This window comes from Bufo gargarizans, unplaced genomic scaffold, assembly GCF_014858855.1.
Source record: "Bufo gargarizans isolate SCDJY-AF-19 unplaced genomic scaffold, ASM1485885v1 fragScaff_scaffold_217_pilon, whole genome shotgun sequence".
In the NCBI taxonomy this organism is placed as follows: domain Eukaryota; kingdom Metazoa; phylum Chordata; class Amphibia; order Anura; family Bufonidae; genus Bufo; species Bufo gargarizans.
Window position 1 is genome coordinate 17,284 of NW_025334072.1, and position 14,408 is coordinate 31,691.

Consider the following 14,408-nt stretch of genomic DNA (forward strand, 5'->3'; position numbering starts at 1 on the left):
AAACAGGGTACGACTTGCATACATGCCGGACATAAAACACCAACTGACCAGACATGTAACAAACAACATGACAAAACACCACATCCGGAACATAAACCCACACAGGTAAGGAAGGGGAACATGGGATGATAGAATGGGAAGACAATTTATGTCCAACAAGGTGGCCCTCAAGGACTGGGCAGGTTCACCCAGGAAAGGAGCAGAGCTCCATCACCAAACAAGGCTGGAGTACAACTCACTCCAGCCTGAAAGCCACAAGTAATATAAACCTCATGGTCACACCCAGGACACACCTAAATCCCCACCAGCTAGATAATTAACCCCTCCGGCACAAGACATGGAAGGCCCAAGGAGAAAGGAGGAGGCACCTACAAGCTGTAACCACAACAGCATGCACGTCAACCGTGTCACGGCGCAGACCAAAGGCCGTGACACATAATGGGGCATTATGCAGAACATATAGAAGTTGCAGCATCAGAATCATTTCAGTTGAGTGCGTTCTACCTACTACTGACAAAAATAACTTGCACCAAGCAGATACTTTATCAACGTCCCTCGTAAACGACCCTCGTAAACCAATTGCCAGGGAAAGCTTGAATGGTTAGAAAAAATAGAATACATTAGGAAATGGCTTAGAATATCATTTTAATTAGGATCATTGAGACAATCACATTAATGCTTATGTAAATGTGTAGAATTTTGATTACCGTCGTTCACCCCCACCCCCCCCCCCCCCTTCCCATCCCTTGGCTGAACTTGATGGATACAAGTCTTTTTTCTACCTTATTTTCTAACTATATGAGAAAACACTCTGTATTATAAAATGACCACACTGATTGAAGATGAAGTGAACTCTTCTAAGACCGAAAACTTCTATTTCTTACATTGTATCTACATTTCAGGAATCACTTCCAGCACAAGTTTCTGCAATGTCAATGGTAATAATTGCTCAAAAACAGACACAATCTCATTTCCAGTTCTACTATAGCTTCTCTACTGCTTGGATTTGCTTTAGTCCACATCTAATGGGTCCTACATTGTCCAAAGAGTTCCTTTAATTAACGTGTAAATTTTACCAAGTTTTTGATAACGTGTAGTTTGCGATGTGGAATCATACAGATGGGAAATAAACCCCAAAATAAAAAAAGTAGGGTCTGTAATACTGATCAGTAAGGAGACGGTTATCCTTTGGTATTGTCGTACTGAAGTGTGAATTAACCCCCTTTGCTTTCCCCTTCTACGTAGCAAACAGCTTTGTTTTGTCATAAAAGAAATCAGTCATTAGCGCAGAATGGCGCCTATGTATTGTAGCTGCGGTCCTGATGTGGAACAGTGGCAGTGACTAAACTCAATGTTGGAATAACTCGGCACAGGTCTTCTGAGTAATACTTAGGCTGCAGGTTTTAAACTAAAGCCGCAGACCGGCAACAGTTCTTACATTTCCCCTGTGTGAGTTCTCTGATCTTTGGCAAAACCTGCTCTGTGGCTAAAACGTTTGCCACATTCAGAACATGAAGATGGTGTCTCTCCTGTGGGAACTCTTAGGTGTTTCATAAGCTTTTATTTCTGTCAAAAATATCTCCCACAATAGGACCTGAAAATAAATTCTCTCCTGTATGAGTTCTCTAATGTTCAACAAGAACCGATTTCCAACCAAAACATTTCCCACATTCTGAACATGACAACGGCTTCTCTCCTGTGTGAGCCCTTAGATGTCCCATACGACTTGATTAGTGACTAAAACATTTGCCGCATCAGGACATGAAAACTGATTCTCTCCTGTGTGAATTCTCTTATGCCTATTAAGAGCTGATTTATGGGCAAAACATTTCCCGCATTCAGGACACGAAAGCGGCTTCTCCCCTGTGTGAGTTCTCTCATGTTCAACAAGAAATGATTTGTCGATAAAACCTTTTCCACATTCTGAACATGCATACGGCTTCTCCCCTGTGTGGATTATTCGATGTTTTACAAGATTTCTTTTCTGACTAAAACATTTCCCGCATTCAGGACAAGAAAATGGTGTCTCCCCTGTGTGAGTCCTCAGATGTTCGACAAGAACCGATTTGCGACCAAAACATTTCCCACATGCTGAACATGAAAACGGCTTCTCCCCTGTGTGAATTTTTCGATGCTTCACAAGATTTTCTTGGGAACTAAAACATTTTCCACATTCCGGACATGAAAATGGCTTCTCTCCTGTGTGAGCTCTCTGATGATGTTTAACAATATGTGATTTTTGACGGAAACGTTTCCCACATTCAGGACATGAATATGGCTTCTTCTCAGTGTGAGTTCTTTGATGAGTAACAAGAGCCGATTTCTGACCAAAACATTTCCCACAATCAGGACATGAAAACGGCTTCTCTCCTGTGTGAACTCTTAGATGTTCTACCACATTTGATTTCCGACTGAAACATTTCCCACATTCTGGACATGAAAATGGCTTCTCTCCTACATGAGTTCTCTCATGCTTAACAAGAGCAGATCTTTTGCAAAAACTTTTGCCACATTCGGAACATGAAAATGGTTTTTGACCTGTGTGAATTTTTGAATGTTCCATAAGGTTTGTTTTCTGGCTAAAACATTTCCCACATTCTGTACACGAAAACGGCTTCTCTCCTGTGTGAACTCTTAGATGTTTCACAAGATATGATTTCTTCCTAAAACACTTCTCACATTGTGAACATGGAAATGGCTTCTCTCCTGTGGGAGGTCTTTGAGGCTCCACAAGATTTGATTTCTGACTAAAATACTCTCCACATTCTGAAATTGAAAGTGGTCTTTCATCTCTGTGAATTATTTCATGCAAAGCTTCATTAGAGTGACTCTGTGATTGACTAGACAAAAGATTCTTGTGACCAACGGTATCGGTAGATAGATCTCTGCTGTGAAGGTCTAAGGGTACATTAGCTGGTGTGACATTGTTATCTTCTACTTTTTCAGATGAAAGGAGATGTCCGTGGAAATCTTTTGTGTCCTCATCTGGAAAAAGGAAAAAAATCTTTTTGTTTTCTCAATATATATATATTTTTTAAAATTAACAAATCGAATAAGCAAAGACACAAAGTATATTGGACATGGAAAAACCCAGACTAGTCAAACCCACATCAAGCATCCCTGGACAGATGTTTTCTCACAAGCGTGCCTTCCCGACAATCTGCTGATCGCTAGCGGAGGAGACCAAAGAATTTACATGCATTGATCTCCGCCAGCTCCTTCAGAGTATGGGAAGGAGCGATAGCTAATGCCATCGCTCTTCCCCATACAGTCTCGTTGTTTCCCGGCAGCAGATCGTGTTTACACAGCACGATCTGCCACTGGGGAAACGATGATCTTTTGTGCTGCACAAAAGACACAATTACCCGATGAACGTTGTGAAACGCTCGTTCATCGGGTAATCGGCAGTGCATTTACACAGCAAGATCATCGCTAACGAGCATTACTAGGCAAATACGCCGGTCCCCATTATAGTGAGAGAAACCAGAAAGAGAACTAAAATACAATTAAACAAGCTCTAATTCACAAATATAACCTCAACCCAAAGGTATATTGCACAAGATTCTTGATTTTACAACCCAGATGTAATGACGCCTACCCTGGTGTGGTAGATGGCCTGAGAACCAATGTCCAGCAGTGGATATGAGGATTATCCAGAACTATTTTTGCGAACCTGATGGTTAAAGGGGTTTTCTGGGAACAGAATATTGTTGACCTATAGTCAGGATACTTCATCGACACCTGATCGGTGGGGATTCGATTCCTGGCTGTTTGAAGAGGCCCATGTGAGCGCTGCAGCCTCTTCCTAGGCCAAAGGCACTGCTGGTCTATGTGCAGCTCAGTCCCATTCAAGAGAATAGACCTGCGCGGGAACCAGTGTATTTTGATTGGGGTACACATGGAAAAGGCCCTTCAGCGATATGAGAAATAGGAAACTGGGGAATTTCTATGCTAGTCGAAAAGATCCCACTATTCCCTAGGACCACTTACAGTGGCAAAATCACCAAGGTTGAAATGCTGAACTGTTATTTGACTTGTTACTATGAGAATATGCTGGTAATGTACTTATCCATGGTCGAGTCACGTTATTCTGACCACTTCCAACTTTCACAGTCGGCAGATTATAGCTTATGAAGGAAGTCATGTGTGCCGAGCTTGCTCGGTGGGTATACAGGTCCTTCTAAAAAAATTAGCATATTGTGATAAAGTTCATTATTTTCTGTAATGTACTGATAAACATTAGACTTTCATATATTTTAGATTCATTACACACAACTGAAGTAGTTCAAGCCTTTTATTGTTTTAATATTGATGATTTTGGCATACAGCTCATGAAAACCCAAAATTCCTATCTAAAAAAATTAGCATATCATGAAAAGGTTCTCTAAACGAGCTATTAACCTAATCATCTGAATCAACTAATTAACTCTAAACACCTGCAAAAGATTCCTGAGGCTTTTAAAAACTCCCAGCCTGGTTCATTACTCCAAACCGCAATCATGGGTAAGACTGCCGACCTGACTGCTGTCCAGAAGGCCATCATTGACACCCTCAAGCAAGAGGGTAAGACACAGAAAGACATTTCTGACGGAATAGGCTGTTCCCAGAGTGCTGTATCAAGGCACCTCAGTGGGAAGTCTGTGGGAAGGAAAAAGTGTGGCAGAAAACGCTGCACAACGAGAAGAGGTGACCGGACCCTGAGGAAGATTGTGGAGAAGGACCGATTCCAGACCTTGGGGGACCTGCGGAAGCAGTGGACTGAGTCTGGAGTAGAAACATCCAGAGCCCCCGTGTACAGGCGTGTGCAGGAAATGGGCTACAGGTGCCGCATTCCCCAGAAACAGCGGCAGAAGCGCCTGACCTGGGCTACAGAGACGCAGCACTGGACTGTTGCTCAGTGGTCCAAAGTACTTTTTTCGGATGAAAGCAAATTTTGCATGTTATTCGGAAATCAAGGTGCCAGAGTCTGGAGGAAGACTGGGGAGAGGGAAATGCCAAAATGCCTGAAGTCCAGTGTCAAGTCCCCAGTCAGTGATGGTCTGGGGTGCCATGTCAGCTGCTGGTGTTGGTCCACTGTGTTTTATCAAGGGCAGGGTCAATGCAGCCGCTATCAGGAGATTTTGGAGCACTTCATGCTTCCATCTGCTGAAAAGCTTTATGGAGATGAAGATGTCATTTTTCAGCACGACCTGGCACCTGCTCACAGTGCCAAAACCACTGGTAAATGGTTTACTGACCATGGTATTACTGTGCTCAATTGGCCTGCCAACTCTCCTGACCTGAACCCCATAGAGAATCTGTGGGATATTGGGAAGAGAAAGTTGAGAGACGCAAGACCCAACACTCTGGATGAGCTTAAGGCCGCTATCGAAGCATCCTGGGCCTCCATAACACCTCAGCAGTGCCACAGGCCTCCATGCCACGCCGCATTGAAGCAGTCATTTCTGCAAAAGGATTCCCGACCAAGTATTGAGTGCAGAACTGAACATAATTATTTGAAGGTTGACTTTTTTTGTATTAAAAACACTTTTCTTTTATTGGTCAGATTAAATATGCTAATTTTTTTAGATAGGAATTTGGGGTTTTCATGAGCTGTATGCCAAAATCATCAATATTAAAACAATAAAAGGCTTGAACTACTTCAGTTGGTTTGTAATGAATCTAAAATATATGAAAGTCTAATGTTTATCAGTACATTACAGAAAATAATGAACTTTATCACAATATGCTAATTTTTTTAGAAGGACCTGTATAAGGTGTGATAGGCTGTCGGCACACATATCCCTCGGTGGGTATATAAGGTGTGTGATAGGCTGTCTGCACACATAACCCTCAGTGGGTATATAAGGTGTGTGATAGTCTGTCTGCACACATATCCCTCGGTGGGTATATAAGGTGTGATAGGCTGTCTGCACACACATCCCTCGGTGGGTATATAAGGTGTGTGATAGGCTGTCTGCACACATATCCCTCGGTGGGTATATAAGGTGTGATAGGCTGTCTGCACACATATCCCTCGGTGGGTATATAAGGGGTGTGATACGCTGTCTGCACACATATCCCTCGTTGCTGTCAAGGGTAAAAGGGTTGTCCCCAGCCCGTCTAGCTGCTGTCCATGCTTGATATTAGCTGCTCTTTGATTCTCTGAACTTTCTATCAGTTTACCATTAATAAAGACATTTACAGTCCAAAAAGATTTACGAAAGGCTCCTACCTTTCACTGAAATAGATGCAGATTTTTCAAGTTCATTCGTCATTCCGCCATAACTTTCCTGAAAAATTAAAGAAAAAAGAAAACTATACTCCACCAGAAGTTCTTCTTATATCCAGGCAAAGATCAAACACCCCTAGAAGACATATACCAGTTTGCTGTGAAGGAGAAGGATCTCCTCACGTGGTGATCAGACAGGATCAACATTCAGCCAAGTATTTTACACATCAAGTGCGACCTGATCCTATCCTGGAGAAGACGCTGTGCTCATCACCTCCAGTTCTTAAATTTTTCAGTAACGTCATCGCTTTTACAGTAAAGAAGCCTTTTATCAGCGCTAGAGATTGAACCTTCTTGCATTTATATATTTGTACAGTTTTATCAGGTCTCATATTGGATAGGTCGTCTTCTCAAGAGATCTCCAGGCCTCTTATCACTCTTGATGCTGATCTTTTACTTTGGTGGGCATTGTGCTGTTATCCTAAGATTAAATCTACATTGAAAGGGGATCAAGAATTCAGTAGAATGGGTGACAAGTGTCTGATCGGTGAGCTGTCCCGTGTTCAAGCATGTGCACTGCTGCTCCACTCAACTCTAAGGGATTGCTGGAGATAGCCAAGCACTGGATTTCTCATAGGCAGTCCCATAGACTTTGGTTGGAGGGGCAGCACGTATAACTCTTCTCTTTGGCAGTCCATTAGACTTCGATACCTAGAATATTCAAACGCTGCTCAATTTAGACAGGAAATATGGAAACCCTATTCCAGTGAAAGGTGGGAGTCACAATGGTTGGCGCTTCACAGATCTGACACTTATGACCTTTCCTGTGGATATGTGGTAAGGTCTCTTGGGCAACCCTTTAAGGGGAATTAAACACTATTAACTCTGGTACTTTATCTAGCAATACTACCCCCCTGTCCCCATGCTGTGCCACTGCAGTACACTGTCAGGGCTTATGAGCTTGTGCACATAATGGAGAGGACCTCCTGAACAGAAGCTCATAAATTATCTCAATAACTTACTTTAGAGCTTTGCAGGAGCATGGCGGATGGGCTGAGGGGAAAGATAGACAGATAAAGTACTGATTGGAGGTCAGTGTCAGAAGTACTGCAGTTAATAGTAGTAATTGAGGTGACAGATTCCCTTTACCACAGCCTTTTATCAAACCAGAAAACCATTTGCAATCACAACCGACCACAGCCAGATGCAAGATGCAATGGAGCGTATTGTATACTGCGCTGCTCCATTACATCAGTCTATAGAGGATTTGTAGAAACCTCAGCTTCATCTACCTGATGATCCAGTGGGACATTTGGTTTCTCCTCTGGACAGTCCTGGGAATGCAGAGGACTGGGACATCTCTCTGGTGGATTTCTCTTAGTGGATCCATCTATAGGAAAAACACACAGTGACTGAATACATTGTCTATATGTGATGATCAGATGATGGAGGAATCTGACCCTCAAAACTGTTCTCTCCTCTACAGTCATGGAAGGTCTCCTCTTACCCGGTGATGTGAGGGACTGGTGGTTCTCCATCATGATGTCCTTGTACAGATCCTTGTGTCCTTCTAAATACTCCCATTCCTCCATGGAGAAATAGACAGTGACATCCTGACACCTTATAGGAACCTGACAACACAAGGACACAGTCATTACCAGACCCCTCCCTTGGCGTTATTGTATAATGTCCCAGCATTCCCAGCAGCGCTCACCTCTCCGCTCAGCAGCTCAGTGATCCTGGTGGTAAGTTCTAGGATCTTCTGCTCATGTATCAGGGAATAAGGTGGAGGCTCGGTGATGGGGCTCTGGGTCCTGCTCCGTCCTCCTGACACACGGGGTGTCACACACTCACCAGATGACTTCTTCACTACTGTGTAATCCTGTATATGGGGAGACGCCGATCACTACAGAGATTCTAAGAATCCTTCACCTTTCCAGTCATTTCCCTGGTTTATTACTAGAGATAAGAGTGATGTCATGTGAAGCTCTCACCTCTCCAGTTATCAAGGAGATGATCTCCAGGGTGAGGTCTAATATCCTCGCAGCCATGAGGTTTCTGTCCTTCTCCATCCTTGGTGGGTCATTGATGGAAAGGACCATTGTCTTTCAAAAGAGGAAAGTCCTGAACCTAAGGAACTTGAGGGAAACAAGGAGGACTGAGAGAAAAATCACATTTGAAAGAACATCTCACATGAAGAAAAGTGTTTCAAGGGCTGGATATTATGAAAGGAGTTGCCCCATCAGAAGATCCTATTACTTCTATGGATATAGAATAAGTATCTAATTGGGGATCCAGTCACCTGGAAATTAATGGAGTGGTGGTCATAAATGCATGCCATGGTTCCATTCAACTGTATACCACTGCAGTTGTCTTCTCTTTGTCAGTTCCATAGAGGTGGGGCACATATGTGACTGCTGCTAAGTTCACTCCTGTGATCTCTAGGGGTTCCAGAGGTCGAACCCCCACCAATCAGATACTTGTTCCTGTGACCATTTGTTGCTATTGTCTGCCGGTGTAAAAGGTCGTTAAACAAGTAGTGACCTACCGGCTACCCTGTCAGTATGGGCAGAAATCTGTACTACTGATTCCGAGCTGTTGACCAAAATATGTTACTCCGCTGGCCGCCCCTGCTATATAGATAGTACAGCACTAGGCCCCCATATAATTGCTCTGCATTTGATCTGCATTTTTTTGCATTCGCACACGGACTCATTCATTTTTATGGGTCCGCAAAAAAACGGTCAGTACACCGCGTGCTGTCTGCATCCGTATGTCCGTTCTGCAGACCCACAAAGATAGAAGATGTCCTGTTCTTGACAAGGATTGGCATTGTTACAATGGGTCCGGATGCAACACGAACGCCACATGGATGACATCCGTTTTTTTTTGCAGACTGCAAAATACCTACGATCGTGTGAATGCACCCTCATACAGGATAACACTGCATTGTACCACATACAGCAGCCAGATCTCAGCTTCCAGCCCAATCTCTTTACCCGGAAGTATTTCTCTAATCTTCAGAAGACATTAGCAGGACGGTTCTTGTAGACCTCAAGTCTGGTGCTACCGCATTCTGATAAACCCAGAACCAAGTCACACATCCCCCGACCAATAACTGACCTGCAGATCTTACCTCCTAGGGGCTGCAGGACCTGCGATGATGTCACACTAGTCACATGACAGGAAGTGCTGAACAGTAAAAAACCTCCCCCTTTGCTCCTCCCCTCATGTGACTGATCACATGACCATGACATCATCAAAGGTCCTGCAGTCACCAGGATATAAGATCTTTAGGTTGTGTCTAGATTGCAGTTGCTCCTCTCACAGAGATCACTGCTGTAATGACTAGGATTAGGGATCAGCGACGTGAGCTTCAGATGCTACATCCAAAGTCACTTTGCTCAAAACGTTGGATTATTGCTGTACGGAGGGATCTGTCTCCGTACAGCATTAAAGTGTATGGACTCCGATGAGCTGAAGTCAGTTGTTTGCACGAGATGTCGTTGAATAACTTCGGTAGTTGATTTTTAAAGTGGAAAACTACTTGGTTAAAACTTGGAACTGAACTCGGCTTGTTTCAAAAGGTACCAGTACGTTTTAATAGTCGTAGATTAATAATAACCTTGCCCCTACTTATACACTACTCACAAAAAGTTAGGGATATTTGACTTGTGGGTGAAATTTCAGGCTGAACCAAAAATGCCCTCTAACCTATTGCCCAGTAAATGTCCTGGTTCAATTAGAATTGGTATTAAACAGTCCTCCTCATCATGCTGTTCACATTTTGACATTATGAGACCAAGACGACACCTAACAATTGATCAACAGTACCTCACCATTGACGAGGCTTCAAGCAAGATGTTCTGAGACGGAAGTGGCCACTGAGCTTCGAGTGTCACAGAGTGTCATCAGCAGGTTGTATCAGAGATACAGAGAGACTGGAAGAGTCACAGAAAGGAAGAGAAGTGGACGTCCTTTGGCCACCAGATTATGAATGCCACGCAACTCCAGGCACATTTAAGGGAGGTGAGAGGCACCCAAGTGTCATGTCAGACAATTCAAGAACATTTACATTTAAACGACCTGTAAGGGTACCTGACCACACCAGCAGGCACAGGCGTCATCGTCTTGCATGGGCCCGGGAGCATCTACACTGGACGAGGGACCAGTGGTCTTCAATGCTGTTCATTGATGAAAGTCGATTCACGCTGAGCAGAAATGATGGCTGCCAATGATGTTAGAGACATCAAGGAGAGGGCTATGCATCAGCCACTATTATCAGCAGACGAGCCTTTAGTGGAGTTACAGTGTGGGCAGGTTTGTCAAGTGAATACAGAACTGCCCTACACTTTGTGAATGATACAGTGATGAGCCCATACTACTTGAATAACAACATTATTCCAGTCATTGTGCCTCTGCATGAACAACACAGACCTAATCTTATCTTCATGGAGGATAATGCGCCAGAACATTGAGGTCCCATCATTAGGGAATGGCTGCTGGAGACTGGTGGACCTTAAATGGAGTGGCCTGCACTTTCTCCAGACCTTAATCCCATTGAAAACCTATGGGATCAGCCATGTAGAGGCTCGTAACTCTGTACCCTAGAACCTGATGTACCCCAATGACCTGAGTGAAGCCCTTCAAAAAGAGTGGGATGCCATGCCTCAGCAGACAATAAGTCAGACAGTAAATAGTTTGAGATGAGGACATCACCATTGCTGCTTCTACAGTCGTGGCCAAAAGTTTTGAGAATGACACAAATATTAGTTTTCACAAAGTTTGCTGCTAAACTGCTTTGAGATCTTTGTTTCAGTTGTTTCTGTGATGTAGTGAAATATAATTACACGCACTTCATACGTTTCAAAGGCTTTTATCGACAATTACATGACATTTATGCAAAGAGTCAGTATTTGCAGAGTTGGCCCTTCTTTTTCAGGACCTCTGCAATTCGACTGGGCATGCTCTCAATCAACTTCTGGCCAATTCCTGACTAATAGCAACCCATTCTTTCATAATCACTTCTTGGAGTTTGTCAGAATTAGTGGGTTTTTGTTTGTCCACCCGCCTCTTGAGGATTGACGACAAGTTCTCAATGGGATTAAGATCAGGGGAGTTTCCAGGCCATGGACCCAAAATGTCAACATTTTGGTCCCAGAGCCACTTAGTTATCACTTTTGCCTTATGGCACGGTGCTCCATCTTGCTGGAAAATGCATTGTTCTTCACCAAACTGTGGTTGGATTGTTGGAAGAAGTTGCTGTTGGAGGGTGTTTTGGTTCCATTCTTTATTCATGGCTATGTCTTTGGGCAAAATTGTGAGTGAGCCCACTCCCTTGGATGAGAAGCAACCCCACACATTAATGGTCTCAGGATGCTTTACTGTTGGCATGACACAGGACTGATGGTAGCGCTCACCTTTTCTTCTCCGGACAAGCCTTTTTCCTGATGCCCCAAACAATCGGAAAGAGGCTTCATCGGAGAATATGATTTTGCCCCAGTCCTCAGCAGTCCATTCACCATATTTTCTGCAGAAGATCAATCTGTCCCTGATGTTTTTTTTTAGAGAGAAGTGGCTTCTTTGCTGCCCTTCTTGACACCAGGCCATCTTCCAAAATTCTTCGCCTCACTGTGCGTGCAGATGCGCTCACACCTGCCTGCTGCCATTCCTGAGCAAGCTCTGCACTGGTGGCACTCCGATCCCGCAGCTGAATCCTCTTTAGGAGACAATCCTGGCGCATGCTGGACTTTCTTGAACGCCCTGAAGCCTTCTTAACAAGAATTGAACCTCTTTCCTTGAAGTTCTTGATGATCCTATAAATTGGTGATTGAGGTGCAATCTTAGTAGCCACAATATCCTTGCCTGTGAAGCCATGTTTATGCAACGCAATGATGGCTGCACGCGTTTCTTTGCAGGTCACCATGGTTAACAATGGAAGAACAATGATTTCAAGCATCACCCTCCTTTTAACAGGTCAAGTCTGCCATTTTAACCCAATAAGCCTGACATAATGATCTCCAGCCTTGTGCTCGTCAACATTCTCACCTGAGTTAACAAGATTACTGAAATGATCTCAACAGGTCCTTTAATGACAGCAATGAAATGCAGTGGAAAGTTTTTTGGGGGATTAAGTAAATTTTCATGGCAAAGAAGGACTATGCAATTCATCTGATCACTCTTCATAACATTCTGGAGTATATGCAAATTGTTATTATAAAAACTTAAGCAGCAACTTTTCCAATTTCCAATATTTATGTAATTCTCAAAACTCAAAAGCCACGAGTGTACTTAAATGCCCTACTTTTATGATATAATATCACTGGAGCCGGAACTTTTTACGTTTTCCAAAAATTTCACCCGAAATCCAAATATCCCTAACTTTTTGTGAGTAGTGTATATACTGTATTTTGCACTTTATAAGACGCACCCCCCCCCCCCCATTTTTCCCTTCCATTATGGAAGCGCTCACTTGCTTTAGGTGCCGGGAGTAGAGAGTGAAGCGCTGCAAGCGCTTGTAATATTTACCCTCCCGGTCTTCATTCCTGTGGCCGGCGCTGCACTGTCCTGACCGCTTACAGCAATTTCATAGTATGACCTGACGCTGCACACAATCAGGTGACAGTTCAGCGCAGGCCGGGAAGACAGGGGAGCTCGACTTCTGCCGGAGGTGGAGAGGAGCCGCGGTGCAGGACAGGTAAGAGATGTTTTTTATTTTAATCTGATGGGGGTGTGATGGGGGTCTCACTATGGGCTGATATAAGGTCTGATTTGATGTCCTGATATTTATGAGGGTCTGATCTGAGGATATGATATGAGGTCTGATGAAAAATATTTTTCTTATTTTCCTCCTCTTAAACCTGGAGTGTGTCTTCTCATCGGGTGCGTCTTATAAAGCGAAAAATACGGTAATCTTTTTCCCTTTTTTGCTTTATTTCTGTTTATTAGCTTTTTTTTGGCTTCAGCTCAATTTCATAGTGATACAAATATAAAATTTGTATTTAAATTTCTCAATTTGACAGTTTTTGTTACCCTCTTCCCCCCCCCACACACACGCGCTGTCAGGTCACAGTACAAGAAAAAAAAATTTATACTCTTATTCAGTTCAGACATTTTCAGAGACGATGAAATGATTATTAGAGATGAGCGAATTTCTCAATTTCGATCTGGCTGGTTCACCGAATTTTACAAAAAGATTTGATCTGAATTTATTTGCGTCGAATCACGTTAAAAAAATGCTATTTCCTGGCTGCAGAGAGCCTTTATAGTGGCGTAGAACACTGTGCCTCGCAGTAACACATATAGGGAGTCTGCTGTGGTAGTGAAACAATACTGAGAGTCAGTATGACACGCACATGACAGGCGTCACTCTTACAATCACTGCACACCGCTTATTTGGGCAGTTACGGGGCCAAAACTGACAATGTGTGAACTCAGCCTTACAGGTCGATGTTAGCACTAGGTATAAAGAACCATGCAGAGGCCCAAGATCCTACTGTAGCATGAAAAAGCGCACTCCTTTTACACCGTCATCAGCTGATTCCACATAGATGTCTACAGAACCTGTTCTATTAAACGCTTATACAAGTAGAGCCCCCGACAGAGTGGAGAGGGGGTCAGCAGTAAGTTTATGTTTAACGTCACTGATTATTTTTACCTTCCTCTGATCCGTCAGAACAATAACCCCCCCAAAAAAGGATCCTGTCTGTGGAGCATCCGCCTTCACTCGGTCAGCATTTGATCAGTAATCCATCAGTATTGCTAAAACAGAGATGACACGTGAATGGAATATTTGTAGGTCTTCTGTGTTTTGTACCCACTCCTGCTTTTGACTACCAAATCATAAGACAATTCTGATGGGACCATACAGGCCTTACAGTTGCTACAAACAGGATCCGTTGTGCGTCTAATTTTTCCTTCCTTCTGACAGATCAGAAAAAGATAAATGATAATGTCAACCAGGCCAAAAAGGCAAAATAGTGGCCCAGTCATGGAGTGGGGAGGGTGGGAGAACAGCTTGAGAAGTCCACAGAGTGGCCCAATGACATAGTGTTGAGGTAGCAGAAGCATAAGGAGACCACAGAGTGGCTCATTAACATAGTGTTGAGGTGGCAGCAGTATGAGGAAGCCACAGAGTGGCCAGTGACATAGTGTTGAGTTAGCAGCAGCATGAGGAGGCCACAGATTGGCATGGTGA

General features: G+C 43.5%; 1 protein-coding gene and 1 long non-coding RNA gene across 2 annotated transcripts; both read right to left on the bottom strand.

Moving 5' to 3' along the window:
• Positions 1 to 751: 751 nt before the first annotated feature.
• LOC122922337 (zinc finger protein 501-like) lies at positions 752 to 7,959 on the bottom strand. Its single transcript, XM_044272913.1, has 5 exons — positions 7,926 to 7,959; positions 7,719 to 7,842; positions 7,504 to 7,601; positions 6,215 to 6,272; positions 752 to 2,985 (listed from the first exon to the last, which is right to left on the bottom strand). The coding sequence occupies exons 2-5, from the start codon at positions 7,801 to 7,803 to the stop codon at positions 1,709 to 1,711; spliced, it is 1,518 nt and encodes a 505-aa protein (XP_044128848.1). The 5' UTR covers positions 7,804 to 7,842; positions 7,926 to 7,959; the 3' UTR covers positions 752 to 1,708.
• A 79-nt stretch (positions 7,960 to 8,038) lies between these two features.
• On the bottom strand, positions 8,039 to 9,340 carry LOC122922340. Its single transcript, XR_006387127.1, has 3 exons — positions 9,211 to 9,340; positions 8,206 to 8,349; positions 8,039 to 8,093 (listed from the first exon to the last, which is right to left on the bottom strand). It is a non-coding gene; the product is annotated as an uncharacterized LOC122922340 (long non-coding RNA).
• Positions 9,341 to 14,408: the final 5,068 nt, after the last annotated feature.

Coding starts and splice junctions, on each gene's coding strand:
- LOC122922337 (XM_044272913.1), bottom strand. CDS start 7,803: ATGGAGGAATGGGAGTATTTAGAAGGACACAAGGATCTGTACAAGGAC. Junction 6,273..7,503: donor ATGTCCCACTGGATCATCAG/GTAGATGAAGCT, acceptor TTAATTTTTCAG/GAAAGTTATGGCGGAATGAC. Junction 2,986..6,214: donor TGCATCTATTTCAGTGAAAG/GTAGGAGCCTTT, acceptor TCCTTTTTCCAG/ATGAGGACACAAAAGATTTC.